The sequence below is a fragment of the Amblyomma mixtum genome, chromosome 1 (genome assembly GCF_055824585.1).
Source record: "Amblyomma mixtum isolate Tamu chromosome 1, ASM5582458v1, whole genome shotgun sequence".
Lineage (NCBI taxonomy): Eukaryota > Metazoa > Arthropoda > Arachnida > Ixodida > Ixodidae > Amblyomma > Amblyomma mixtum.
In genome coordinates, this window is record NC_143012.1 from 225,203,265 (window position 1) to 225,229,560 (window position 26,296).

General features: G+C 47.4%; 1 protein-coding gene across 1 annotated transcript; it reads right to left on the reverse strand.

The window, feature by feature from the left end:
- Positions 1-526: 526 nt before the first annotated feature.
- On the reverse strand, positions 527-24,856 carry LOC149371073 (uncharacterized). The gene is made up of 4 exons (XM_089584648.1): positions 24,719-24,856; positions 14,731-14,945; positions 2,101-2,365; positions 527-886 (listed from the first exon to the last, which is right to left on the reverse strand). The coding sequence occupies exons 2-4, from the start codon at positions 14,943-14,945 to the stop codon at positions 572-574; spliced, it is 795 nt and encodes a 264-aa protein (XP_089440774.1). The 5' UTR covers positions 24,719-24,856; the 3' UTR covers positions 527-571.
- Between the last annotated feature and the right edge of the window lie 1,440 nt (positions 24,857-26,296).

Consider the following 26,296-nt stretch of genomic DNA (forward strand, 5'->3'; position numbering starts at 1 on the left):
ACATAACTGCGAAACAGAAACCTAGTGCCAACGTAACTTCTAAACCTGTCTCGGGATGTAATGAACAACTGAACGTTGACGAGAGTGAGCGTGCCACTAAGCATGCCAGGTTCTGTCCTTGACCGCGGTAAAGCGGGCAGTGAAAGTAGTTCCAAGGTCCCATGGTTCAGATGCGTTCACTTCGTTTGGTAGTGCGTTGACATAACCGACGTCAGTATAGAGTGAGTAAAACCTAACTCTTCATTTAAAACATCTATCTCAAGTTTGGTACACTGATGTGGCATTGGCTGTAGACAGAGAGAGTCTGCTTATGTTTCTGTGCGAAAAGCTATATGCAACGCACTGTAGGTGCTGCCGACACCTGGAATGTGGCTATAGGGTGACGGTGGCGTGACACATGGACAGTGTCAAATGAAGGAAGGACTCGTTCTTTACAAAGGCGTGAGTGGCATGGCCCGACAAAATCGGCGCGGTCATGCCACTGAAAAGCTCGAGCCTTCTCTCTCGACATAAAAGGGCGACAATGTTTTACAATACGAACCCTTTATACAAAGCTGCAATCCGACATGATTCAAGGTAAGAGGGCGACGACGCGCGTTGGGGCACCACCGGCGCCGTCGATCTTCATGGGCATGACGATGGCGTGAGCGCCGACGGGCGGTACGCTGCGCAGGTCAGCCAGGTTCTCCAGGATGTAGACGTTTGCAGCGCCCAGCAGGTGGTGCGACCGCGTGGCACCGTAGAAGTCCACGGAGGCCGTCTCGATGCCGACGCCGGCCAGGTTGCGCTGCCTGGTGAGGAACTCGACCGTCGCTGGCTCGATGGCCGGGAAGTGACGCAGGCCGTACTGGTCCAGGCCGTAGAAGGCATTCCGGTTGTGGTAGTACTGCCCACAAGAGGACGTCGGCAGAGCATTAGCAGCCTATATTTGTCGAACATGCGAAGGAAACTAGCAAAATTTTCAAAAAATGGAGCGAGCATTAGTGCTCCCGAGCGTTTAGGTAGAGCGAAAATAAAAAACATTTAACGTCGAGAAATCTCCTCTCCTGCGGCAACTAGATTATCTGTTGTGGTCAACCTTCCTGCTGATTGCCTGTTTATTCGGTAGTTGAAGTAAGACAAAAGCTGCCTGGTCAAAGCAGAACGGAGCCTCAGATTTGTATAAGCTAGAATACGCCACGTGCCGCCTCTTCGCACTGTGCGATGCTTGCAAATTACTGTAAAACTCATCCAGAAACTTTGTGCTTGTGCCACGCGACCACAGATTTAGTACACGATATCTGCAACGAGCAGCATGTTAAACGGACATGTTTCTCTGGAGTCACGGACGAAAAAAAATACAACTGTGAGGCACCTTGTAGCCAGGCAGAGAGCTTTAAAACCTCTGTAGAGGACGCTCGTGTGCATTTTTTGAAAATATTTTTTAATATAGAAGGAAGGAAGTGATATAAAGTGTAACCAGCCATATGCCAGTATGTAGCCGTGCAGCGTGAAGGCCCCTGTCTGCACATTGTATGCGGTCAGGCGCAGTGCTTTTTGCCTTTTTCAAGCCACCAAAGTTCCGGCCCATTCAGTCGAGACCGGGATTCTTCCTACGTGTGTTTGTTTCGCGGCTAATTTTAGTACACCTCTTCTTAATGCAGTATTGTTCGGCGCTATACATAACCGGAATCATGGTACATGCCCGAGTTCAAGGCAGTCTTCTTTACATCTTGTACAGTTTTGTAACGCTACGCTTGCCTCGTTCTCCTGACGTCTTTGACTTGAAACTTACGGAAGCTGTACGCGCAGGCTGTCTCGCGGATCAGGTCTCCGCCGCCAAATCTAGGCTAGCACCCTAATCGCCCCCGTAATCCCCGCTAATCACCATCAGAAGATCAGGGAACTCACGGAACACACTTTGCTTACATGCAACGCCATCAACCACCCAACTCAATTTTCCATTCCCGCTGGATTCCTCAGAAAGCGGTCACCAATTCAGGCTCAGCATGTCACCAACCTGCCGTTTTTTAAGAGCGCCTATTAGTTGCCTCTAATAGAGCTATCTTCCTTCCTGACGCATTGCTTGTCGGAGCCGTCCTGACCCGCGCATGCGCGTACCTTGGACCACCCGGATCGGATGAGCAGCAGGCAGTTGTTGGGCAGCTGTCCGTTCTGGGCCTCCCAACGCAGCACCTCGGAGACGGGCATGAGGTAGCTGGCGTTGCGTGCCGCTTCCTCCTGGACGTCGATGAGCGCGATGGGCACCATGAGCAGCCGGTCGAGCGGGATCTCGGAGGCCGACCAGCCGCGCTTGCTGAAGTGCCGAGGAGCGTCCATGTGCGTGCCGCCGTGGGTGGGCGTCGAGATTTCATCCACCAAGACCCTGCATCGCATGCGAGGGGCACGCACATGAACACAGACTACTCGCACGTATAACCAGAACACAAAAGCAAGTAGTCCCTTAACAAGCGTTTCTTCCTACTGAAAAGGCGGCGGCAGCTCATAAAAAGAAAGAAGTTCAATCTGTTTTTCTGTTGCAACCGTCGACAATGGACGACCGCCGAAGGAAGATCCCTTGTTTGCTGTCGGCTCGAACATAATGCTGAACTATCTAGCAAATGGGTCAGCTGTTTGAACATTTCCAGCCAATCGAGACAGCGCTCAGCCAGTAGCGTTAAGGCTAGCGGCCTCTCACGTTCTGTTCTGCAGCTACTCAGTCATTCACTTTCTTACGCCACGGTTGATGTCAATGCGCTACTTTTGAACATTCAAGGTCATGCGCTACGGGATGGCAGCCAATGGAACTAGAATCCCTTGTCCCGAATTCCTGGTAATATAGTTCAACTTAGAAAAGTAGCAGCTCCCTGGAAAGTCGTGCCTAACTATGTCTTAGTTCTATGTGTGAACAGTAAGGGGCACGGCACTGCTCTAAGCAAGTCCTGCATTATCATCCTCAGTGGTCAGAGTATGTGGAAATATGACCATTACTGAGAGTTGCTGCCGTTTGTTTCGTACACAGAGCTCTAAAAATACCAAAAATCTCACTTCTTTTTTTTACCACTTGCAAATGAAACGCTTTGCGGCGCATAATCCGCCCCTGGTCGACCCGTCGCTAAATGACCAGCGCAGAGGCTTACGACAGGAATGAGCACAAATACGTGCCTATATAGACGCCATAAGCGACCGAAGCAACTGGCGCCACAAGAAAAAAAGAACTGCAGTCTATTTTTCGCCATGAGTAGAGATAAACATGAAATACATTGCAGAAGAAGCATAACGCATTCCAGGGAGGTTCACAGGCGCTGGTAGCCACGCAAGGGTACTGGCCAGGTCCTTTGACTGTTCACTTCGCCCCCTCCTTTCCCCGCTTCTCTTCAACCTATAGGCAGGGCGCATGGTCTCCCCGGCTCCTGTCGAGGCTTGAGGAGCTGCCGCCATCAGCCGCTTTTCCTTAGCTGGACAACGCGCTCCACTTTCTTTGCCACTTTTGATGCTTTATATATCGCCGCGTTCAGCCGCTTATCTTTTTCGTGCTGGGCAGCGCGCTAAGCGTGTCTAGCGGCTTTTGCCGTGCTTCGCGCCATATAGCGCGCCTGCTCTTCAGTGGGCCTCAGCAAATATTCTCAGTGCGGCACGAAGGGATGGAAGACGACGTAGTCTACGAATTACAACCCATAGGGCGGAAGGTTACCAGTTAGTGCACGCAGCGCGAGAGGCTGCGCTGATGGCCGAGTGTCCTACCGAATCCGCAAAGCAGCTCTATTCACGTTGACGCCGGTTGCCAGTGCCGTTCGGGGCCATGGTAAAGTTGTATTTGCTGAAGACTATTCGGACCAAAAGTTTCGGAGTGTTATGATTAGTTCTGCCTCATGTTCGGCTTGCTTGAGTACCGCCGCGGTTTGAGGACGATACTCGCCTAGTTTGCCGGGCATGGGAGCTAAAAGCAAGGACAACATTAAAAATTGCATGTATTTGTCATGCTCGTCAACCGGATGGGGAGGGCTCATCGCTCCGTCCGTAAATGAAGGTGGGTGAAGAATAGCACTTAAAAGCCCAAGCTACAGTCAGTTTTTGCAAAATCGACGCTTGAAGCTGATGGAATCACGCAGTTTTATATCAACTTACAGAATTACTTACATCGCTCAGGTCTCACAACGCAGTCATACATTCGAACATTAACTATAAAAAATTCGGCAAGAAAAAAATTTGCCGGGGTTTGGAGTCACCGTGACAGCCGGCAGGTTTTTCAAGTATGAGTTTGTTTCACAGCACAATGACTGTGTACTACGTGCGTGAGAATGGGCTAGATTAACACATATTACTGAAGATTATTAATACACAAAAAAACGCTCAAAATTTAAGTCATTCATTGCATGCATGCTTTAAAGAGCTCTAGGTTCAGAAGGCCTGACATAAGACCTTGCCGTTGAGAGCCTGGTTACCAACAGCTGCATCTACTAGCGGCAGTAATATTCCATGCACTGACCAGAAATTTTACAAAACCCCAAAAAAATCTCTAATTTGGGCACTCTTTTCCTGAGCCCTCCACTACGGCGTCTCTCATAGCCTTAGTCGCTTTGGGACGTTAAACCCCATAAACCAACCAACCAATCTTTTCTTGCGGCTGTTTATGAAATCACCGTATTTTTCCATGCGTGATTTTATAACATTTTTTTCTTAATCCTCCTTGTTCGTCTCGAATAATGAAGGTCAGTGTGCATGCAACAAGCGGGAAAAGTGAGCGAAAAAATATTCGTTATTTTTCGGCTCATTCCTGAATTTTTCTCGAAAGTCGTGAAGGCGGCACCGGACTCTGCCAAAGACCGTAGAAAAGGGATGCCGCCAGAAAGCGGAGAGTAACGACCCGTCTTTCTGGAGGCCGACTCGAGACAAGCGGTTGAGGGTGCAGTGACAAATGGCTTGTTTCTCCTTTTCCTCCTCGACTGACGCGGCGGACAAAGCGATGGCGGAAGGCAAAAGACATACTGCGAACAACAGGGTGTAAACATGCGCGCATCGTGTTCTTATATTAGTTTGGTTATTGCTTTTCGATTACCGGTGTGATTTCATTGTGTTCTGCAATATCGAACCCCAAACGTTAGTCACTGTCAACAATGTAGACATACCAAACTCACTAAACAAATCAATTGCATTGGCTTCTAGAAAATAAAAAAAAACTTGCTCAAAAACGATGAGGCAACCGAAGTTGTGTAGTAGCCAGTTGCCTTCAACAGCTGCATTTTCATTTATCAATTGATTAGGCATTTACCGAGAGTTCTAAACAGTCTTTAACCGTCAGGCAGGCGTGAGACGATTCCATTAAAAATTGGTACGGTTTTACCGCACTTAAACCAAGCAGATGTGCGAAAGCTTGTGGTTAGTCTAATTGGCTCATGGTTTTGCTTTGCTGGGTCGTCGGCATGTATGGTAACGATATTAGACTCTGGTTAATCTCTGATCGAGGTTAAGCTGATCTGATCTGTTATCACTGCCGATGGAAGTTGAATAATACGACGATGCGCAATGCACAAAGCGACAGTGTGTTGCAGTTTAACACTAGGCGTGATCGGCTGCGGCGATAGCCTAGTGCTCTCACGCAGTGGCCAGGGAAGCTGATCTGTTCGCACTACCGTGGGTTAGTCGCGGAATTATTTATTTATTTATTCAAGGTCAAGGCTTCAGCGATGGCCCGGCTTTTTGCAGGTTTGGTCGTGAGGTAGAGCTTTCGCTCCGAAAACCCTTGTTGTTTTAAGATAAGCGCCCATTCACCCGGAAGGAAGATGCCGTCACTCCCTGACGCAGTTTAAATAAAGTGCTTGCTGCAGACCGGGCCAGCAGCCAACTGCGCTCGTTGATGTCAACAATATCTAGATGCAGTTGCAGCCGTTGTTGCTATTGTTGTAAAACAGGAAATGGCACACACTAAATATGTGTGATTGGCCAAGAATCGGATAGACATATGTACAGTTCTCTTGAGAGATATCTAGTCCCTCAAGAGAAAAGTACACAACAGCTGCGTCTTGCCGGCATTTACCTAGGGGGCAGAAACGTTCAGGCTAACGAAAAGGGTTCAGCTTAAGTTTACAAGGCAGCGAGCTATTGAAAGAAAAATGCGAGGTAAGCAATAACTTCATCTCATTGCTTTATAAACGCATTAAAATGAGGAGTGAGCTAGGCGAAATGGGACAAATATGTCGTATGTAAGCAAAAACTTCAGTTACATCAATTAAAACATATAGCGAGGACTTCAAGGCTGCGGTAGAGTGAAATAGGTTGTCACCACCGCGAAATGAAAAAAACTGACGAGGCGCAGAATGTAATACTAGTAAATGCTGAAGGCCATGTGCGGCTATAGTGAAGAGGCAAGGGCCAGGTTTGTGTGCGCGCTTACGTGCGTGCGAACGTGCGTGTGTTGAAAGGCTCTCTTATTCCTCATTCCCTCATTTTTAGTGCGAATGCACTAACTCAAGGGGTGTAACCGGCACGCCAAGTTTGTGTGAAGCTTGACCTTGCGGGTGACCTTGGCCAAACCTAGCATAGCAACAGCCCATGCAAAATAAAATAAATAATGCCACGAATGGGTTTGGAACCCGCTGTGGAGCGAACAGATCCGCTTCGCTGGCCACTTCGCGAGAGCACTAGGCTATCGCCGCAGCCGAACACGCCTCGTGTTAAACTGGAACACTCTCTCGCGCTATGCGTTGCACGTCGTCGTGTGCATCAACTAATGCTATTATCGAACTCGTACTGTCGCACGGCTAGCCGGAGACCCGGAAAAGCAAAATCATGAGCCAGCCAGGCTAAACGCTTGCTTTCGGACGCCTACTCGGTTCAACTACAGAAAAACTGTACCACGTTTGTTTTGTTTCGTTTTTTTTTGCTTGCGCGCTCTAAGGACTAGCGCGACTAACAGCTGTTTATTTCCATGTTATTTTTTTTCTCGCTCGTATCGCACCACGCAGTCACATATATAGAAACAGAGAACAGAAAAGAATTCTATAACGTTTCCCAAAACCTTCCATATGCGGGGAATGGCTGCCATCTACTCAATGCATGCTTCTCTCTCTCCCTTTATTTAATTGTATACCCTCTCAAGAGATACGGTCGACTGCCATCAAGGCATACAAGGCACTTTTTTGTTTTTTGAGAGAGACTGCCTTGATTGACAGATTGTGGCTGTTTCACGTTCCTTCTCCCTTCCCTCTTTAATCCCCTCATTCCCTTCCCCTGTGCAGGGTAGCCAACCGGAATCCTTTCTGGTTAACATCCCAGCCTTTCCCTCTCTCTGTATTTATCTATCTCTCACGAGATGTATATTTCATCGCACGTACTGTCGGGGACAAAAGTGGTATACTCCACGCGGCGGGAGCCGGAGCAACAGAAAACTGCGTTGCAACGCCATCTACAGGCGGCATCTGGGATCGAGACAGCCAATGCGTGACCTTTATTATCAGCAGGCATGTCGCTTGGCTGGTTTCAATGTTTCGTGCTTTAGCTCGCCAAAATGCCGTAGTTTTCCGTTGCTCCGGCTCCCGCCGCGTGGAGTATACCACTTTGGTCCCCGATATATAGTACAACGCGTGCGGCTTTTCCGCATTGTCGTCACAAGTGTACTTAATGTAGAGGCACGTATGTCAATCTTTGTCGGTGAGGCTAACCGCGTTAGTGCATAACCTCTTGCGCCCTTGTTCTTTTAACGTGAGAGACCCCCAAGTCGGGAAAAAAAAATGCCCGGCGTCGGCGTTGGCGACCGTTTGAAGCCTCGCAGCCGGAGCAGCTCCGGCCGCTCCGGGAACCAAGGTGCACCATCTAGGTCACGTGACTTTGTGGCGTCATTGCAACCTGTCCAATGGATTGCGAGCAAACTGACCACAGCGGCAGGCGGCGGACAATGATTGATCGCTAGAGATTGCTAGGGGAGAGCAACACGGGCCGCACATACGCCACCGCCGGCAGCATCTTCCATCGCAGAGAAGTGGCGATTCGCTTAACCGCTGCACCACTGGGCCAGGAGTGGTATGAGAGCTCCCAGCGATCTATGAATGTGAAGTCCGTAATGACCACTTCCGCATATATGGGCATTAACACATCAACGCCATCGCATCATATCGTCAAGGCGGAGCTTAAGTTTCCCCTCCTCCAGTTTTTTTTTTTTTCATGGTAATGTGAAAAGCTAAGCCTTCATTTTTACTTAATGTTAATTGGCAAACACCGATGTCTGTCTGCAGCAGTTCTCTATCAATCTCTCTATAACGAGCACTTATCTAACAGTGTTTTTGCTTGTTTGTTTGTCTGTCTGTTTTGTTGGTTTTTTGTTTGTTTCTTTCTTACTTTGTTTCTTTGTTTGTTTCTTTGTTTGTTTCTTTGTGTGTTTGTTTGTTTGCTTGCTTGCTTGTTTGTTTGTTTGTTTGTTTGTTAAGGCAGGATGACATTTTTTTGTTGCTGCTGCAGCTCCTACCGCCTTGCTTCAGTAAACCCCCCCCCCCCCCCCCTCACCTTCGTCATTCCGCCGCCGCGGTGGCTCAGTGGTTAAGGTGCTCGGCTGCTGACCCGAAAGACGCGGGTTCGATCCCGGCCGCGGCGGTTGAATTTCTTTGGAGGAGAAATTCTAGAGGCCCGTGTACTGTGCGATGTCAGTGCACGTTAAAGAACCCCAGGTGGTCGAAATTTCCGGAGCCCTCCACTACGGCGTCTCTCATAGCCTTAGTCGCTTTGGGTCGTTAAACCCCATAAACCAAACCAAACCAAACCTGCGTCATTCCTTTGCAGAGGTGACACAACTTATCGTACACAGCGTGCGACAGAGCCCTATCGTGATAGAAACGAAGTAGCGGACGAACGGCTAAACTTAGTAAGCGTTCCTTCACGGCAGCGTACTACGGGCGCCACTGCATGCCAGCTATGTTTAGGACATCGCGCGGCTTTCAGTTCAGAAACAAAACAAGAACGACGGAATAAAAACACAAGCGGAAGGGGTTATTTTCCGAGTGGGCGACGCTTCCTTTCTTCTGTGCGCTTTGTCGGGGGCTCCACTGAATCCCTCCGGCAAGAGTGCTAGTCGCCGCTGGCTCTTTATTTTCTATCCCTCTTCGGGTTACGCAAATAATCGACAACTTGCTTTCACGAACGTTCCGTTGCCAAAGGTTTTCGACGCTCATGGTGGCAGGTGCTCACAGTCAGTAGCACGTTACGTTTAAATTCGTTATAGAATCGATATTGAGAGCGATATCGCCTATAAAACGCAGTACACCATCAAGAAGAGTAGCAGATCTGAATTAGTGTTATATTGAAGAAATATTCGGCATAAAAATGGCAGCACAAGCGGAACAAAAAGCACTCAAAGTTGCAGTTATATTCACTAAACTCCAAACCTAATTTGAACGAAAGTTCACAGCAGAAACCTCTTGTTATTCGATATGCTTGCAACCGTCGACATTTTTGCCTGCACGGTTAGGCTGGTTATGCTATGCAAATGCCGTTAAGTGTGCTTTTCTATTGCTGCCACCGAGAAAAGCACATCAGGAGCATGCTATGCATCCTGAATAGAATGAAAACATCTTAGACGGAAGTCCACCTGGTTGGGTTTTTGAAACAGAAGTTGAGGAATACTGACGCCAACCACTAATTTATGTTCAATTCAAACTTTCGGGACCAACTCGGTCCCTTCCTCCTCCCTGCTGCAGCTGGCTCGCATTTCAGTCACCCGTGAAAAAGGGACCGAGTGAGTGCCCGAAACGTTAGACTGAAAATAAATTAGGGACTGGTGTCAGCATTTCTCAACTTTCTCTATGCATCCTCATGTTACCTCACTTATTGCAGCTTCCTTAATGCAGTAATGCATTTAAAGTCCATAACCACGGCTCTCGATGTCGGTCACATCTATGGTTCTCTTTCAGAGCTCAACCATTTTTTATTTATTTATTTCTTGTACACCTCAAATGCCCCTGAATAGGGGTATTACATGAGGGGAAACAATACAAAAAATGAATCTGAAATGAATGACATAACTCATATGTCAATCAATTCAATCTGAAATGAATGACATAAGCTCTGAACACCCAGCTTAGCCCCCAACATTGATCGCGTAGAGGGAATTGAGTATAGCTTGCCTGCACAAAGCGTACTATGCACACACGGCCACGTATAGCGGGCGCGTACTGCAAACATGATCGCACAGTTGGGAGCACGGATTCTTACAAGCCCCCGTTGACTTGGAAGAGAAGGATAAGCAGGAAGAGAAGTAATCACCGATGAAGATACCTTATATAAAAAAATATCCAGGGGGGTGCTTTGTTGACCTAAAGTGCTGTGAGACGAAAGCCTACAGCGCGTGTGTCACTGATGTGTGGTTAAGATGTTAAGCTTCGCCTCTAAGAGTGGAACGCGAGAGCGGTTTGCAACGCTTCCAGGGAGTCCAATGAACGCCATCGCCCGTTCGGCTCTACGTCTTGCTCGTCAGTAAATTGGTTTTTGAGCAAAGGAAATGTATCTGTCTCTCAAATCTCGGTGGAAACCTGAACCTCGCCGTAACGGGAGGGAAGGAAGATGGAAGTGAACGAAGACATCGTATTCACTAGACGCGACTTCGTTCATTCCAAACCAGCGAGCTGGCATGGCGGAGTGGTTAGTGTGCTCGTCTCGCACTCAGGAGGCCATGGTCCGATTCCCCAGCTCGACCAGTTTCCTACTCAGTTTTATTTATTTATCTGAACTGACTAGAAACGTTACTTAGGCTAACTGGTTAATTAAGCAATTAACTAAAATCAGTCCCACTTACTTGGAGCATCACTATACGATTCCTTTAATTTGTTGCATGCCTACTAGCCGAAGTACAATGGCCCCCGTTTGAAATTCGCCCACTGTGACGTCACGACCAGTAACGAAAACAAGAAGAGCAAAGGAAAGGTGCTGTAATCCGTCACGCCTATGGTCTTCTGTTGGACCAGGCTGGTTAATTTACAAGTGGGATATGAAAAAGAAGAAGGTAAACAAGACGAAACGGAAATAGTGGATGATGAAGAGTCGCGATATATACGCAGGAGGAACTCTCCTATAAAGCATAGGGTAGGAGCGGCAAGTGTCGCACAAGGACTTCAGCCTCTTCTCTCTGGGTGGCGCTAAGTGCTGCATCGCTCTACGAGGAAGGGTGCCTTGATTCACGGTACGGGACAACCTTTCGGTAGGGAGGCGCAATTTTTCACCCCATAACTGAGAATACAAGTTTCAAAATATTCGCCAAAACTAAGGCTTCCACGCCTAGCAGTTTTTTACAAGGTCTCTTGCCCAGTTTGGCCCGTGTCCGGGCCCGCGTCTTGCCCAAGAATTCTGCCACCTGGAGCAAAATTGCAGGGGCGTAAAACTTCTCATCAACGTGAAACTGCGTCTCAGTACTAAAGTGGCAGTTTTCACTACGCTATGAAGAGTACCACGCTACGAGTACAGAAGGAGACGCGCATTCCTATAGTGTAGTCTTATCTAGCATTCTTGGACATCATTGCCAATATTTTTGTCCTAAATTAGGGAACAATTACTCCCGAATTGAAATTCACTCCCCTTTGGAGGTTTCCCGTAAACATATTGGTCTATTTTCGTCTTGTTCCTTCTTCTTCTTCTTCACCACATGAAGATTCGTTCTGCGCTTCGTCTTCCGCATCCTTCCATTTGTATTTTTTCTGATGAGAGCCTCAACTAAATTTAAGTCTGTTTCACGTTGCTTTGACTTGGCAAGACTCGCTCCAAGTGCAAGTTTGGACAACCCAACCTTATATGTTTTAGCGGGGACGAAACCAATGGCGACTAAGCGCAGCCACGAAAAGACAGACAACTAGGCGATGCGTTTTTTTGCCCTCTTGTCGGCGTTTCTCTTCTTTCCGATATAACTGCAAAGCACAGTCGACGGTAACTGATCGTTGATTTCAGTTTAGATTGAAATGATTGATTTCAGGTTACGTTGTCGAATCCCGTACGTGCGTGATGATGGTAGGCGCTGCCTACTACCCCCTATCCCGAACCCCACCCGAGAGGACTGGGAGGCGACCCTGTCCGGTTGCTGCACCCTCGAGGCCCAAAGGGCCTTAACGCAGCGCGCCCGGGCTGCGGCAAACGCCAATGGTGTGCCTGACTAGGCATCCCACCTAGTGGTTGTAAGCGCGTGACCCTTCAGGTCACGACCCCCAACACCTCTCTCTATGATTAATAAATGTTTTCACCACCACCACCTGCCTACTATGCGTGAGTGTATGCGTGCGTGCTTGCGCACGCGCACACACACACAGATTCCGGGGAAAGGCTCTCGAGACGGCTTTTTTTTCGGTACCTAATAGACTGAATGGATAATGGACGTGCTCGCTGCAGTTGCGCTTCGCGACACGTGCGCGCTTTCTCTCGGCAGCTTGGCTTTATAAGCCTACGCAGTGGTTTTTCCTCTGAAGGGAGGTGGCACGAGGAAAAGGAAAATGGTGGTCTCACTTATAGCAACGCTATTATCGGACACAAAAAGACACGAGCTCTCTTGCCTGAAAACAAGGACAGGACGAAGGGCTGTGCTGTCCGTTTGGTTCTGACTCGAGCGCTTGTGATCTTAAGCCGTCGGAAGCAACGCTTCTAGGATTTAAGGGGACACTGATTCAATCTACACTTAATTACTTTTACCAGTAAAAACTCATTATCTGCCTCTTTATGGCTATGCTGACAATCTCCAGGCAGTAAAAGACGCATTTATAGGTGAGAAAGTGCGATTTAAGATATTTCCGCCAATAACCGAAAAGAACGGCTTGGCATTCTTTTTATGTGCATGGCGGTGTAGTGCACCCTCAGGGATCGGAGCCCAAAAATCAGGGTCGACTCACACATTCTGAGAAACCGGCCAGTGTTGACGACGCCTGTATTTCTTTTTTGTTTTTTTTTTCGTCGTTTCTAACTTATAGAAGCTCCGTTTTCGGTCAGAGTGGCCGTTTCAATAGATTACAACGCGGTACTTAATCGGAACAGGCCAAGTTTCATCTATTCTAAGCTCCTTTGCAATGTTGCCAACTTAAAAACAGGATATATTCTTACAGTTCGCCCTAGAAGCAGATGCGTAAATCTCCCAGTGCTCTCATCTGGTAAGTAGAAGCTCGTTAACACCGAAATAATATAGAGAGTGGCATTAAACAGAGTGGGGAAAGAAACGTCGAAGGGGTCAACCACAAGCAGGTAACCGTTTGTTACCCTGCACTTGTGGGAAGGGAAGGGAGGATACGATGTAGGCTCCGTGAACAAGATTACCCCGATATAACACTGGCTTTGCGTATGAATCTCCCAGTGGCGTAGGGTCACTACAGAATTCCATATTTTTTTTCCTCCTACTGTATTCACTTGAGCCTCGCTTTTTCGACATAGAAAGAGCTGGGTTAAAAAAGAGTGGTATTTCGCAAGACTTACTATCGCCTTATGCCCAAAGTGGCCATCTAACATTTATCGTACAGAACGGCGCTCCTACTACTGCATTTTCCCTTAAATGCGCACCTGATGTGTTAAGCAGACAAGGGAAGGGAAAATACGGGTTCGTTATGACATACATGAAAGAAGTCAACAGTAACCGAAACCAAGGACCATAGGGTTTTTTTTTTTAATTTGTGGTGTGCATCAAAGGGAGATTAATCGGGTAATTATTTATAAAGATAATTGATTAGAAAGCAGAATATAACCCTATATGACATAGGTAGCATAAAAGGGTTCTCGCACAGCTTCCGCACAGGTTTCAGTGACATCGTAATGATGTCACCGACTGCTTTGAGACCGCGGGAAAAACAAACAACCCATTTGAAAACTCTGTAATAGAGCGACAAATATGCATCAAAGCGCGTGCAAAATTCTGGGCGCAATATTTAGAGATTGTGTGTTGCAAGGAATCCCCCAAAGCATAGGGGTTTTAAGGAAATTAAGAATGTAATTACTTAACAACATCGACTTGTGCGCTGTCATACGGCTACAAAAAAAAGGCATTCATATAAGCTTCCCAATTCAATAAAAATTCGTCCTGGTTCGAGGCGTTCTTTTCTTTTGTATACGCTCTCTTTAACTTTCCGTTTGTTAGTTTTTCTTTGCAGCTCTTTTTTGTACTAAGTCAAGTTTCCCTCATGTGAATGCCGAGTAATTACTCTCTTGAATGTTTGAGAGGTACTGAACCTCCCGTTTCCGAAGCAATTAACTGCGTAATGAACGAAATAGTCTTAGCCTCCATTTAATTATGGAGGGACTAAGCTTGGGCTGCATGCTACTATTGAACTTTTCTAAGCTGTGAACGAGGAATTTCATTGTTGTTTTTCTTTCTTCTCATTCATGTCGATGGTTGTTCGCTTTCTTGAAGTCATCATTCCCCTTCGAAAAAGGAGAAGCGAGAATAAACTGTCCACGGAACCTAACATAACCTACGTTCATATTAAAGAACGCCTTTTCTACCCAGTACATTTGTCCATGAAACCAACGACCAGCTGAACATATAAATAAACGTGTCCTTGAGATCTAGCGGCTTAGAAATGTGTTGTACAGTCGTCCACAGCCCTGTCTGGAGCCCTCGAACTATTTGTGCATTTTTGAATGTCGTCTGACCACAGACATGCACTATCTCGAACCAGGCGCCGCCGCTAGACATCGCTCTGAGCGCTGCGGAGCGCAGACGGCACGGTTGCGCTCTAGACAGGTCTGTGGATGACTGCACGTAACCACGTTGTATACTCAGCAAGAAAGCGGGCATGCATCACGCACCAGTCCTCGACCTCGTTGGACTGCACGGTGGCGTTGATTCGGAAGCGGCCGTCTTCGTCCCAGTAGATGGTGCGGTCGTTGTAGCTGAAGGACAGGTCCACCACCCGGCGGCCGGCCCACGACGTGGACGGATCGGCGCAGAACTGCTGGCCGAAAGACGCTGCCAGAAGAGTGGCGCACACGGCCACGCGGAGGGGGACGCTTCCGCGGATCATCTGCAAGCGCGAAGAATCATCTGGATCATCTGCAAGCACTGCCTTAAATCGCCGAGAGAACCTGTTATCTGTGAGGCAGTCTCTTCAAGCATGACGTTTTTAAAACATCATTGCATCACCATCATCACCAGCCATAAGTGGCAACGTCCACTGCATGACAACGACTCTCCTCTTGTTCTTCAGTGGACCCTGCACAGTGTCAGACATGTTCACGTCATCCCACGAGCTTTCTAAATCTCAGCTGCCCACCAAATTCTCTTAATTCGCTGTACGTGTTACCCTAAGGGACCATAGTTTATCAGTGCTGAGCGTTGCATGCGCCCCCCAAAGTCTATTTCCTCGTCTTGACTTCAACATCATCATAATTTTTGATTCCGGTAATTTATTGGCCCCTGGTAGGGCAATACATAAGAGGGAAGTGGTATTGCGCAGAGAATAACACTGATATCCTCAAACTATCAAATTCAGATTAAAATACCTTCAAATTATCTAAATGCTACACGTCACTAGATGTCACGAAGAAGCCATGAGTAAGCTTTTTTCAGGCATTTGCATATTATTATCAGCATAACATCGCAGCAGCATTATTTACAACATGCTGTCTTCCTGTCGCCGCGACGACGCGGCTGCACACACCGTAGATAGAGGAAACAAACTTGTGTGCCAAGTTGCGGCGTGCTGAGCGTGTCCAAGGAGGCACTTAGCTGCCGTCCGTCGTTGCGTGGTTTGGCACGTAACAGTGCCAAAACTGCCTAGTCGTATGTGTTCCTCGCTACGGCCTCAATGACACATAAGGGCTTTCAACGTCCTAGGTGGTAGAATTGACGTCATCAAGAAAGCTTAAATGCACTGTTTTTAATCGTCCAAGGAATGCGGAGGTGCCCCCCCCCCCCCCCCCCCCAGCCAAGGACTGAAGTATCAGCGCCCTCCCATAGCAAGATGCCGGCCAGCCGTCATCACACGAGGCGAGAACATCGAGACAAGAGTTTACACCTGTATCACCCATCTCGTCGGCTCTACCATACACTTTCTAACAGTTCACGACCAGACAGCAGCGCCGAGCAGAGCCATGGTCTCCATAAACCAGTAGCGGAGACGATATCTCACTAAAGCTCCGGTATTTCTGTGTGGTGATTTGCAGTCGCCAAGATTTGATGTCTCTTTGAAGTACCGCAAGACTCTACACGTCACTCCTTGCTTTACACGGACAACCAAGGGGCTTGCGGAGCTTTCTTCTCAGCCTGATGCCATATGTTACTTACCCTCTCAACTAATGCATTTTACTACATTTACGCGTACCCATGACAGTTTCATTCATCACCTGGTCATAAAATGTTAGGCAGGAACAGGAACGCTTGTGCCTGATGCTTAAAAATCATCATGGTGGGATGTCCGACTCTATATTGAAATTTTGTTAAAAGTTCTTACATTCAAGAATAAACCAACTCGCCAAAACCAGAGTAGTAACTGGAAGTTTAACTCTAATATTGTTCGCATGCATCCATTCAAGAGAGGTACCCTCCGATTTGTTGGCTTTCGAAGGGCTGTGACAACGCTTTACATGTGAGGCGAAAATATGCGTCTAAATAATCATAAGCACGTATAAGCAGTGGCACGTAATAATGGTATATTAGACACGCTGAACAGGTCAACTTTGTACTAGATATGAAGCAAAAAAAGCCACAGGTAGCACTTGATTTAAAATTATACAACTAAAAAATATTCACATTTCTTTAAGCGGCAGACCTTCCGACTCGCGAAATGGGCACATGAAATTACGTGCTGACAACGAAAATAAAGCTCTGAAACTGATGGTTCATTCCAATAGGATAGTTCGTCGTTATAAAAGCTTTCCTAAGCTAAAATAAATAAATAATCAAAAGATGCGGTAATTTACCATAAATATGTTGACTTTTATTACGGCTGCTTATTTATTTATTAGCGCTCAAATGAACTTCGATCCAATTTACAGGACTCAGCATCTCTTCTTTGCATTATCGCAAGGTTTAAAAGAAAGAAGTTTCTCAGCAAGACAGTGCTGTGTCCAGAAACTTGCTCGGCTGAGGAAAGCGGTGCTCCATTGTGTGGTGCTTTAAAGACAAAACTTATTCCGAAGTGAAAAGCAGGAGCAAGCTCGTAGGAAACGCCACCGCGTCTCAGAGACATTCGTTGCCGACTCCCTGTATATTTTTTCTTACATTTTACTTTATGCTGAAATCAGAAATACAAGCATCGCACTCACGTTCTGTCGGTTTTTCTCTTTTCGATGCCTGACGCTGTTTCTTTTGTCTTCTGTCCCGTACCTGACAAGCGTCCACTCAGCCTAGTCTTCGGACACGGCTTCCTCGCACAGTCCAGTTCCGGCACTGGTGCCCGGTTGTGCGACACCGAAAGTAATGTGGTTTCAGATTGCACGACCACCGAGTCGTCCTTGGAACAAACTGGTTCCGCGTCCGTCGAAGCATCCGCTACTTACGTCTGTGGCTGCTCTTCATTTTTGCTCCCAATTGATATTCCTCTCATGTAGCGTGGTAACGGCAAATAAATAAAGAGTGCCGAGTACTCTCCAAGTGAACAGTGGCCGCGAATATCTAGCAAATGCAGGTTTCTTTGCAAAAGCCAAAATTTTCTTTCTTTCTCTTTCTCTCTGAATCTTTATTTTTTTTTGTCTGTGTGTGTGTATGATGCGAGATGTGTTTAATCCTAGCGCTGAGGTGTACCGTTATAAATAACGAGGAAGCAAAATGTTGAATGTGCTGTCGTGCGACGAATTGAATGTCGCCGCATATGGTTGGACCAGAGTGCAAGGGAAGATTTGTGGGATGTTCTTGGATGGCGCGGTGCCATTTGCACCATGTATTTATGTATACAATTTCTCATTTTAAAAGGAGGGAGCATTGCCCCATCCGTTCCCTCCCATAAATTTACCCCTGTCCGTGTGTATACGTAGGCATGTAGGTATTTTAAAAAAACCCGCAAAAGTACGCCTTTAGGTTATGGGTCGCACCTCTAGCTAACCAAATGGGCTGACACGGGGTAGCATTCCTGGAACTAGGCGTCATACATGTATGAGTCTTTTTACAGTGTTAAACATCAACGCCACATGCAATTGTAGTCGCTGTGGTTGGCCACAAAATTACTTTCATGTACTTACCATGCATAGCACTGCTTTGTGCTGCGGACGATGCTTGTTCATTGAAGTACGAAAGGCCATGTTGACAGCGCAGCAACCATTCCTAATTTACAGACCTATACAGGCCGTTTCACATCAGACTACACAGTTCTTAAAAATAGGCCTTTTGAACTAGAGCGCTTTATTCGACACAGTATTGTCACCGTCGAAGTACATCAGAATACAGCTAAGACGTGCTAACTAGCAGGCTGGTTAAGTAATAGGCTGGTTAAGCAGCAGGCTGGTTAAGCAGCAGGCTGGTTAAGCAGCAGGCTGGTTAAGCAGGCTGGTTAAGTAATACTGAATAGTTAAGTCATCTATTACTATTAGGCTCTTTAATTTTTGAGAGGCATGTAGATCACCGTATATAATATCCATATCAGTTTTTAGAATTTTGAAAACGCGATTGCCCTCGGCGCTATGACCCAACATATTTTGGCTATTTCGACGAGTTACGGGAACTGGAGAGGTTGCTTTGCCTGTGAGCTTCTCGAAAGTGTATGTATTTTGGCGCTATATAGGCAAAATTTGTTTGACCCCAGCACCGAGGCCAACCGCTTTTTCGAAATTTTGTAAACTTATATGGATATTACTTACGGTGGGCTACACACCTCTCAGTAATTAAGGAAACTAACAGCAATAGCTAAAAAGATGGTGATGCGGCGGTGGAAGAAACACACTGTCATGGCGGCCAAGGAGAGTGAGGCCGACGCTGGGCGGCCTAGGAGACGGGAGAAACTCGAGTCGTCGTCTTTAATGTGTAACACGTAGCTATGACGATAAGCAAAACAACTAGACGTAAGCAGGGATGCACCGTACCTCTCGCTATGTCTATCCTGGCATAGCTGAGCTAAGCCACTGCCAATGTTTCATTCGTAGCATATTGCAATCACTCAGTTCAGCCCTTGGGCGCGGCCGGGCAGCCACCAAACCACGTGACGTGACGTCACCAAACCACTTGAAAAAACAAACAAGAAAACCAAAAAAGGGAAAAAAAAAGACGCCTGAGCATGGTGGCGGTTGCCACCGCCCCGTTTCAAAGGGGGCGCTCCTATCCATCCATCCATCCATCCATCCATCCATCCATCCATCCATCCATCCATCCATCCATCCATCCATCCATCCATCCATCCATCCATCCATCCATCCATCCATCCATCCATCCATCCATCCATCCATCCATCCATCCATCCATCCATCCATCCATCCATCCATCCATCCATCCATCCATCCATCCATCCATCCATCCATCCATCCATCCATCCATCCATCCATCCATCCATCCATCCATCCATCCATCCATCCATCCATCCATCCATCCATCCATCCATCCATCCATCCATCCATCCATCCATCCATCCATCCATCCATCCATCCATCCATCCATCCATCCATCCATCCATCCATCCATCCATCCATCCATCCATCCATCCATCCATCCATCCATCCATCCATCCATCCATCCATCCATCCATCCATCCATCCATCCATCCATCCATCCATCCATCCATCCATCCATCCATCCATCCATCCATCCATCCATCCATCCATCCATCCATCCATCCATCCATCCATCCATCCATCCATCCATCCATCCATCCATCCATCCATCCATCCATCCATCCATCCATCCATCCATCCATCCATCCATCCATCCATCCATCCATCCATCCATCCATCCATCCATCCATCCATCCATCCATCCATCCATCCATCCATCCATCCATCCATCCATCCATCCATCCATCCATCCATCCATCCATCCATCCATCCATCCATCCATCCATCCATCCATCCATCCATCCATCCATCCATCCATCCATCCATCCATCCATCCATCCATCCATCCATCCATCCATCCATCCATCCATCCATCCATCCATCCATCCATCCATCCATCCATCCATCCATCCATCCATCCATCCATCCATCCATCCATCCATCCATCCATCCATCCATCCATCCATCCATCCATCCATCCATCCATCCATCCATCCATCCATCCATCCATCCATCCATCCATCCATCCATCCATCCATCCATCCATCCATCCATCCATCCATCCATCCATCCATCCATCCATCCATCCATCCATCCATCCATCCATCCATCCATCCATCCATCCATCCATCCATCCATCCATCCATCCATCCATCCATCCATCCATCCATCCATCCATCCATCCATCCATCCATCCATCCATCCATCCATCCATCCATCCATCCATCCATCCATCCATCCATCCATCCATCCATCCATCCATCCATCCATCCATCCATCCATCCATCCATCCATCCATCCATCCATCCATCCATCCATCCATCCATCCATCCATCCATCCATCCATCCATCCATCCATCCATCCATCCATCCATCCATCCATCCATCCATCCATCCATCCATCCATCCATCCATCCATCCATCCATCCATCCATCCATCCATCCATCCATCCATCCATCCATCCATCCATCCATCCATCCATCCATCCATCCATCCATCCATCCATCCATCCATCCATCCATCCATCCATCCATCCATCCATCCATCCATCCATCCATCCATCCATCCATCCATCCATCCATCCATCCATCCATCCATCCATCCATCCATCCATCCATCCATCCATCCATCCATCCATCCATCCATCCATCCATCCATCCATCCATCCATCCATCCATCCATCCATCCATCCATCCATCCATCCATCCATCCATCCATCCATCCATCCATCCATCCATCCATCCATCCATCCATCCATCCATCCATCCATCCATCCATCCATCCATCCATCCATCCATCCATCCATCCATCCATCCATCCATCCATCCATCCATCCATCCATCCATCCATCCATCCATCCATCCATCCATCCATCCATCCATCCATCCATCCATCCATCCATCCATCCATCCATCCATCCATCCATCCATCCATCCATCCATCCATCCATCCATCCATCCATCCATCCATCCATCCATCCATCCATCCATCCATCCATCCATCCATCCATCCATCCATCCATCCATCCATCCATCCATCCATCCATCCATCCATCCATCCATCCATCCATCCATCCATCCATCCATCCATCCATCCATCCATCCATCCATCCATCCATCCATCCATCCATCCATCCATCCATCCATCCATCCATCCATCCATCCATCCATCCATCCATCCATCCATCCATCCATCCATCCATCCATCCATCCATCCATCCATCCATCCATCCATCCATCCATCCATCCATCCATCCATCCATCCATCCATCCATCCATCCATCCATCCATCCATCCATCCATCCATCCATCCATCCATCCATCCATCCATCCATCCATCCATCCATCCATCCATCCATCCATCCATCCATCCATCCATCCATCCATCCATCCATCCATCCATCCATCCATCCATCCATCCATCCATCCATCCATCCATCCATCCATCCATCCATCCATCCATCCATCCATCCATCCATCCATCCATCCATCCATCCATCCATCCATCCATCCATCCATCCATCCATCCATCCATCCATCCATCCATCCATCCATCCATCCATCCATCCATCCATCCATCCATCCATCCATCCATCCATCCATCCATCCATCCATCCATCCATCCATCCATCCATCCATCCATCCATCCATCCATCCATCCATCCATCCATCCATCCATCCATCCATCCATCCATCCATCCATCCATCCATCCATCCATACGTCACGGAGGAAAAGCTGCTGAGAAAATGGAGTGCCGCCAAGCAATACCTCGCGCAAAAAGACCGCGCAATATGCAACGCATTCTTGGCTTAACCAAGCTAATCCTGGGCATCATTTTTTTTATGCTACCTACAGGATGCAGTAAAGAATATTTCTCAAAAGAGTGAGCTTGGCCATACTTTTCGACTAGACGTGTAGACAGAATTTTGAGCCCTTACTAATGGTATTTAATTGTGGCTTCTGGTCGTCATGTGCATCTCCGAAAAAAATATATATGGGATACCCCCGGCTTCGCCAGATAGTGGTGGCACCCAGGAAAAGTTTTCTTCCGAAACGCGGTATTTGCTAATTTCAGACAATGAACTTCGCTCCATGACATCCGCATAATATGGAGAAGACTGTGATTGCGGGCTTGGGTTGAAGCAAAGACACTTATCTGTGGCCACAATTAAGTATGTCTACTCCCCAAAAGGCTTGGGTGGCAGTGTTCGCTAGCAGCCTACACATGTCGCACATACTACAAAATAAACAGAAACTGCAAGGAAGCGCCATCTCATAAAAAAAAAAAAACAGTGTATGCCACCGAACAGCGCACCCAAATTAATTGCGCAATCTTAATTTTATCCCTGGTATAAAAGGAAAGTACTTCTTTAGGTCTCTAAACGAAAACAAGTGGGTACTTGCGATAGATGCGCGCCAAACCTATCGCGTACTCTAAAGCTAGGTAATAAAAAGCGATCACAAGAACGACCTCTAACAGGAGCGCATGGTGTACAAAAACCTTTCGTCAAGATATATATCTAAATGCAGCAGTTTCAGTAAACAAGAAGAAGAAGTCAGGTATATGCAGACTTCAATAACACTGTTCTATTGATTACGTGACAAGTGCAGTGCTTAAAGAATGGTTTCTAAGGAATTGATACTGTTCGCACATGTGATTACTGTTTTCTGGCGTATAAATGTGATGCTTCAGGAGAATAAAATTTGTTGGAAGTTAGCGCTCGTGCTGTTCGTTTCTCGTCTCTTGTGTCCTCGTCTTTTGCTGCGCTACAGTACATTGAAACTATGTACCAACAAGCCCAAAAAGCCACGCTATTAAAGAATGGCTCCATCGAAGGGGGGTCTCTAGTGTTCTGAGCACAAGTGGAGAGTGAAATAAAGAGGGGGGAGAGACAGAGCGGCTCGCGGCTCTTTTATACATTGTTTTATGCAAAAGAGCAGGAATCATTCTTAAAGGTATTTGCTCGCTCAATTTATGACACAGGCTTCAAACAAACGATCCCCACGCTCTGTCATTGGGCTCGTTGTTGTGTGTTGTGTTGTAGCCTTGGAGTTCAGTGGCCAGATCTGAACTGACTCGTGGTGTGAGAATACGGGTTTCCCTTTTTTTTCCCCAGCATTTGTGTACTGCTGCCGACTTTTTTTTTCCGTCTCGGGCTTTAGAAAACATGTTAATAAATATTGCTAAAAGTCGGCGTGAAATTTTCCAAACGACAGAAAAGAAATATTCCGACCACCACTAACAAGAATAAAAAATGCTTGCCTACTCCGGATTGATGCATTTTCTAAATTCTAGAATGAAGGTTTTCAGATCCCTTGTAAATACTGGTGGGGGCCCTGTTACCCCCCCCCCCCCCCTCCCGTCCCCCTTGACTTTAAGCCCGGGTGACAACTATGCATGACTTATTTAAGAGCTCATTTCAATATAGTTGAGTCGCCGAGGCGGCTCAATGGTTATGGCGCTCGGCTACTGACTCGAAAGATCTGTGTTCGATCCCGGCCGCGGTGGTCGAATTTCGATGGAGGCCAAATTCCCCCGTGTGCTGTGCGATGTCAGTGCAAGTTCAATTCCAAAAAAAAAAAAGAAACAGTGACAGTGACAGTAGCATATACCATGACATAACACATACTTCATGCAAAAAGTACGAAGAAGATTGCATAAGATCGTCCAGAACAACAGCATTTCCACTTTCAAGTAATAGAGAATGCAAACGCTGAGACGATAAAAAGACAATACATTTCTGTTGTCATTCGCTGCGTGGCTTCTGAAGTCCTGATAATGAAAAAAATCATTAGTTTTTTAACATAGTTAAGCCCAGTAGACGTGGGAAAGGAAGGAGTGCTTTCGCATTGCTTGTTTGAAATGTGCGAAATCAAGAGACCTTGAAGGTGCCAAGGTCACCCTAAAGGTCACCCCCCACTGGCTACAGCTGGCGCGATGCTCCTCCGAACTAACCCGAGCTTACCCGAGTTACTCCAAGACTTCACACAAGATTTTTTTTTGTTCGAACCGTGTTAAGTAGTGCTTTCGCACTGAAATGAATGGTGACCACTCAAAGAAGGCTATAGACGTAAAAGTAGCCTTTCAGCAGGCTACTTGGACTACTCTGAACAGCAGGATAGCAATGATTTGTAATCAGGCTACTGAGCTGAGGCGAAGGCACCAATGGTGAAATTTTGAGCGTTGCCGGCCTGCTCGATGAAATACTCCACAGCAGTAAGTTTCATTACGCAAGTAACAGCTTGATCAAGTTTGTCAGCAATTCGGCGCACCATGATCTTAATGGTTTTGCGGACCTCAACATGGCTGTTCTTGATTCAAAGAAACCGCCAATGTTTGCCATCATCTAGATTAGATAAAGCTTCTGAATTCACTGCTTTATCTTGTAGTGCCAAGGACTCACTGGCAGAAAACAAGCTGTCTACACCTTCTGAGATGCCCCCTCGATGCGCCGCATTTCACCTATGTCCGCTTACCGTGCACGAGGCGCTTAGTACAATATATTCACAAAAAGAATGCGAGCTCTGAAACTCAATCGAGGATCAACTTGTGTACAGTACTTTTGGAAATTTGCGCCAGGAAACCTCATGTGGACTTACCTCTGCTGAACTGGGGTCAAATACGGTGTGTGCCACTGTTATTCCTAAACTTGCTGGAAAGAAAGCGCCGAAGCTCTCCAGGTTACTCCGCGTCGAGACACTCAAGTGACTGAGAGAGCCGTCGAACACAGAAGCGGCAGACAGGGAACGCCGCCAAGAGGTTACATCCTGTCAGGAACTGACTGACTGAATCCTTTTGTTCTAATCAGGATGGCTCGGTGGCCGAGCTATTGAGAGAGGGGTATTGACAACAAAGATCACTTGCGGAGGCCGACGCTGGTGACGCGCACAAAAGCCCACAGTCATAAAGCATGTCATAAAGCCCACAGTAAAGCGCCAGCGGAGCTCAGGGCAGGATCCAATCCTGTAAGTTGGCAAACATCCGGAGTGAGGTACATGGCGCGGATTTGCTGCAACCCAACACACTTGCACAGAAGGAGACTACTGATCGGGCTGGCACCTGTGCCGCATGTGGAACAAGCAATGGGTGTAAGAGGTGAGGTTTCACCGTCTTCGTCTTACGTATTGCATTTGGCGGGCTTTGGTCCTCTTTCGGGCGTGTAGTTTCTCCAGCTCCTAAGTACATCAACAGATTCGGTCGCTCCGATGCGGGCCTTGTGTATGAGGACTATGCACAGGGACTATGCAATGAATTAAAAGTCACTTGTAAATGTTTTCAATGCTTAGAAATGATGCTAAGAAGCATTCCCACCAAGTATGAGCCATCGGAACTGAGCCGGCAATTCATTATGAATTTTTAAAAACCGCGTTTTTTTAAATCCGCGCGCCGATTGGTGTCTTCGTAGTGACCGACTTCGAAACCGAAATCGAGAAAATAAACAGTACCAGTCCCGTGACGTCAGCAGGCCATCACATGTTGTCATTCGCTGGAGCCACGGCAGCCACGACGTCACGGGCACACTTCCGGTAGCCGTGAAAATCGTCTGCTCGAGCCGCCACGCGACCCCCTCGGGCAAGCGCGAGCCAGGGCATTGCCTTCACGCATATGTTTTCAATTTACCTCTGCCGCCTCTTTCTGTCGCGAGTTCGGAAACCGCTCGCAGTGCCTCTGTCGCTGTGACAAGCAAAGTAATCCGACGTGCGCCGCGATCCAGGAAAGCGAAGAGAGACCGGAGAGACGCTGCCGACGTTGCTGCTGGGGTTCTGGGTGATTGGTGAGGCTGGGTGTGACAACCGGAAGCCGAACGTCAGCGAATGACGTATTCGTGGGCGGGGCCTAGTCCCAGAGCTGTCTTCTTTATTTTTTCTTGGTGCTCCGCGAGTACGAGTTGAGGGGGAAGAGGAGGAGCGGGATTTTTAATCGCCTCTAACTTCGTTGTCATTGATGCTAGCTCAAAAATTCTTGCGCTGGGGTGACGAATGATGGAATGCCTATCTCTAGTCTGCTTTACGCACAATTAATTTACTGCATAGTCCCTTTAAGCGTATCAGGGAAGCCCCGTAAGTAGGGGCACAGGGTTGACAGGGGTACGTTCCTGCAGTTGGCGTTGGTCCCTCCTGGCAGGCTGCAGCTTTCAGCTCAATGAGGTCTGGGTCCGAGACTGCAAATGGTCTAAT

Bases quoted from the DNA above. Each gene is read 5' to 3' on its own strand.
- LOC149371073 (XM_089584648.1), bottom strand. From the start codon at position 14,945: ATGATCCGCGGAAGCGTCCCCCTCCGCGTGGCCGTGTGCGCCACTCTT. The intron at 2,366-14,730 runs GTGCGTGATGCA...CATGCGATGCAG, and splicing joins TCCAACGAGGTCGAGGACTG to GGTCTTGGTGGATGAAATCT. The intron at 887-2,100 runs GTACGCGCATGC...TCTTGTGGGCAG, and splicing joins TCCGATCCGGGTGGTCCAAG to TACTACCACAACCGGAATGC.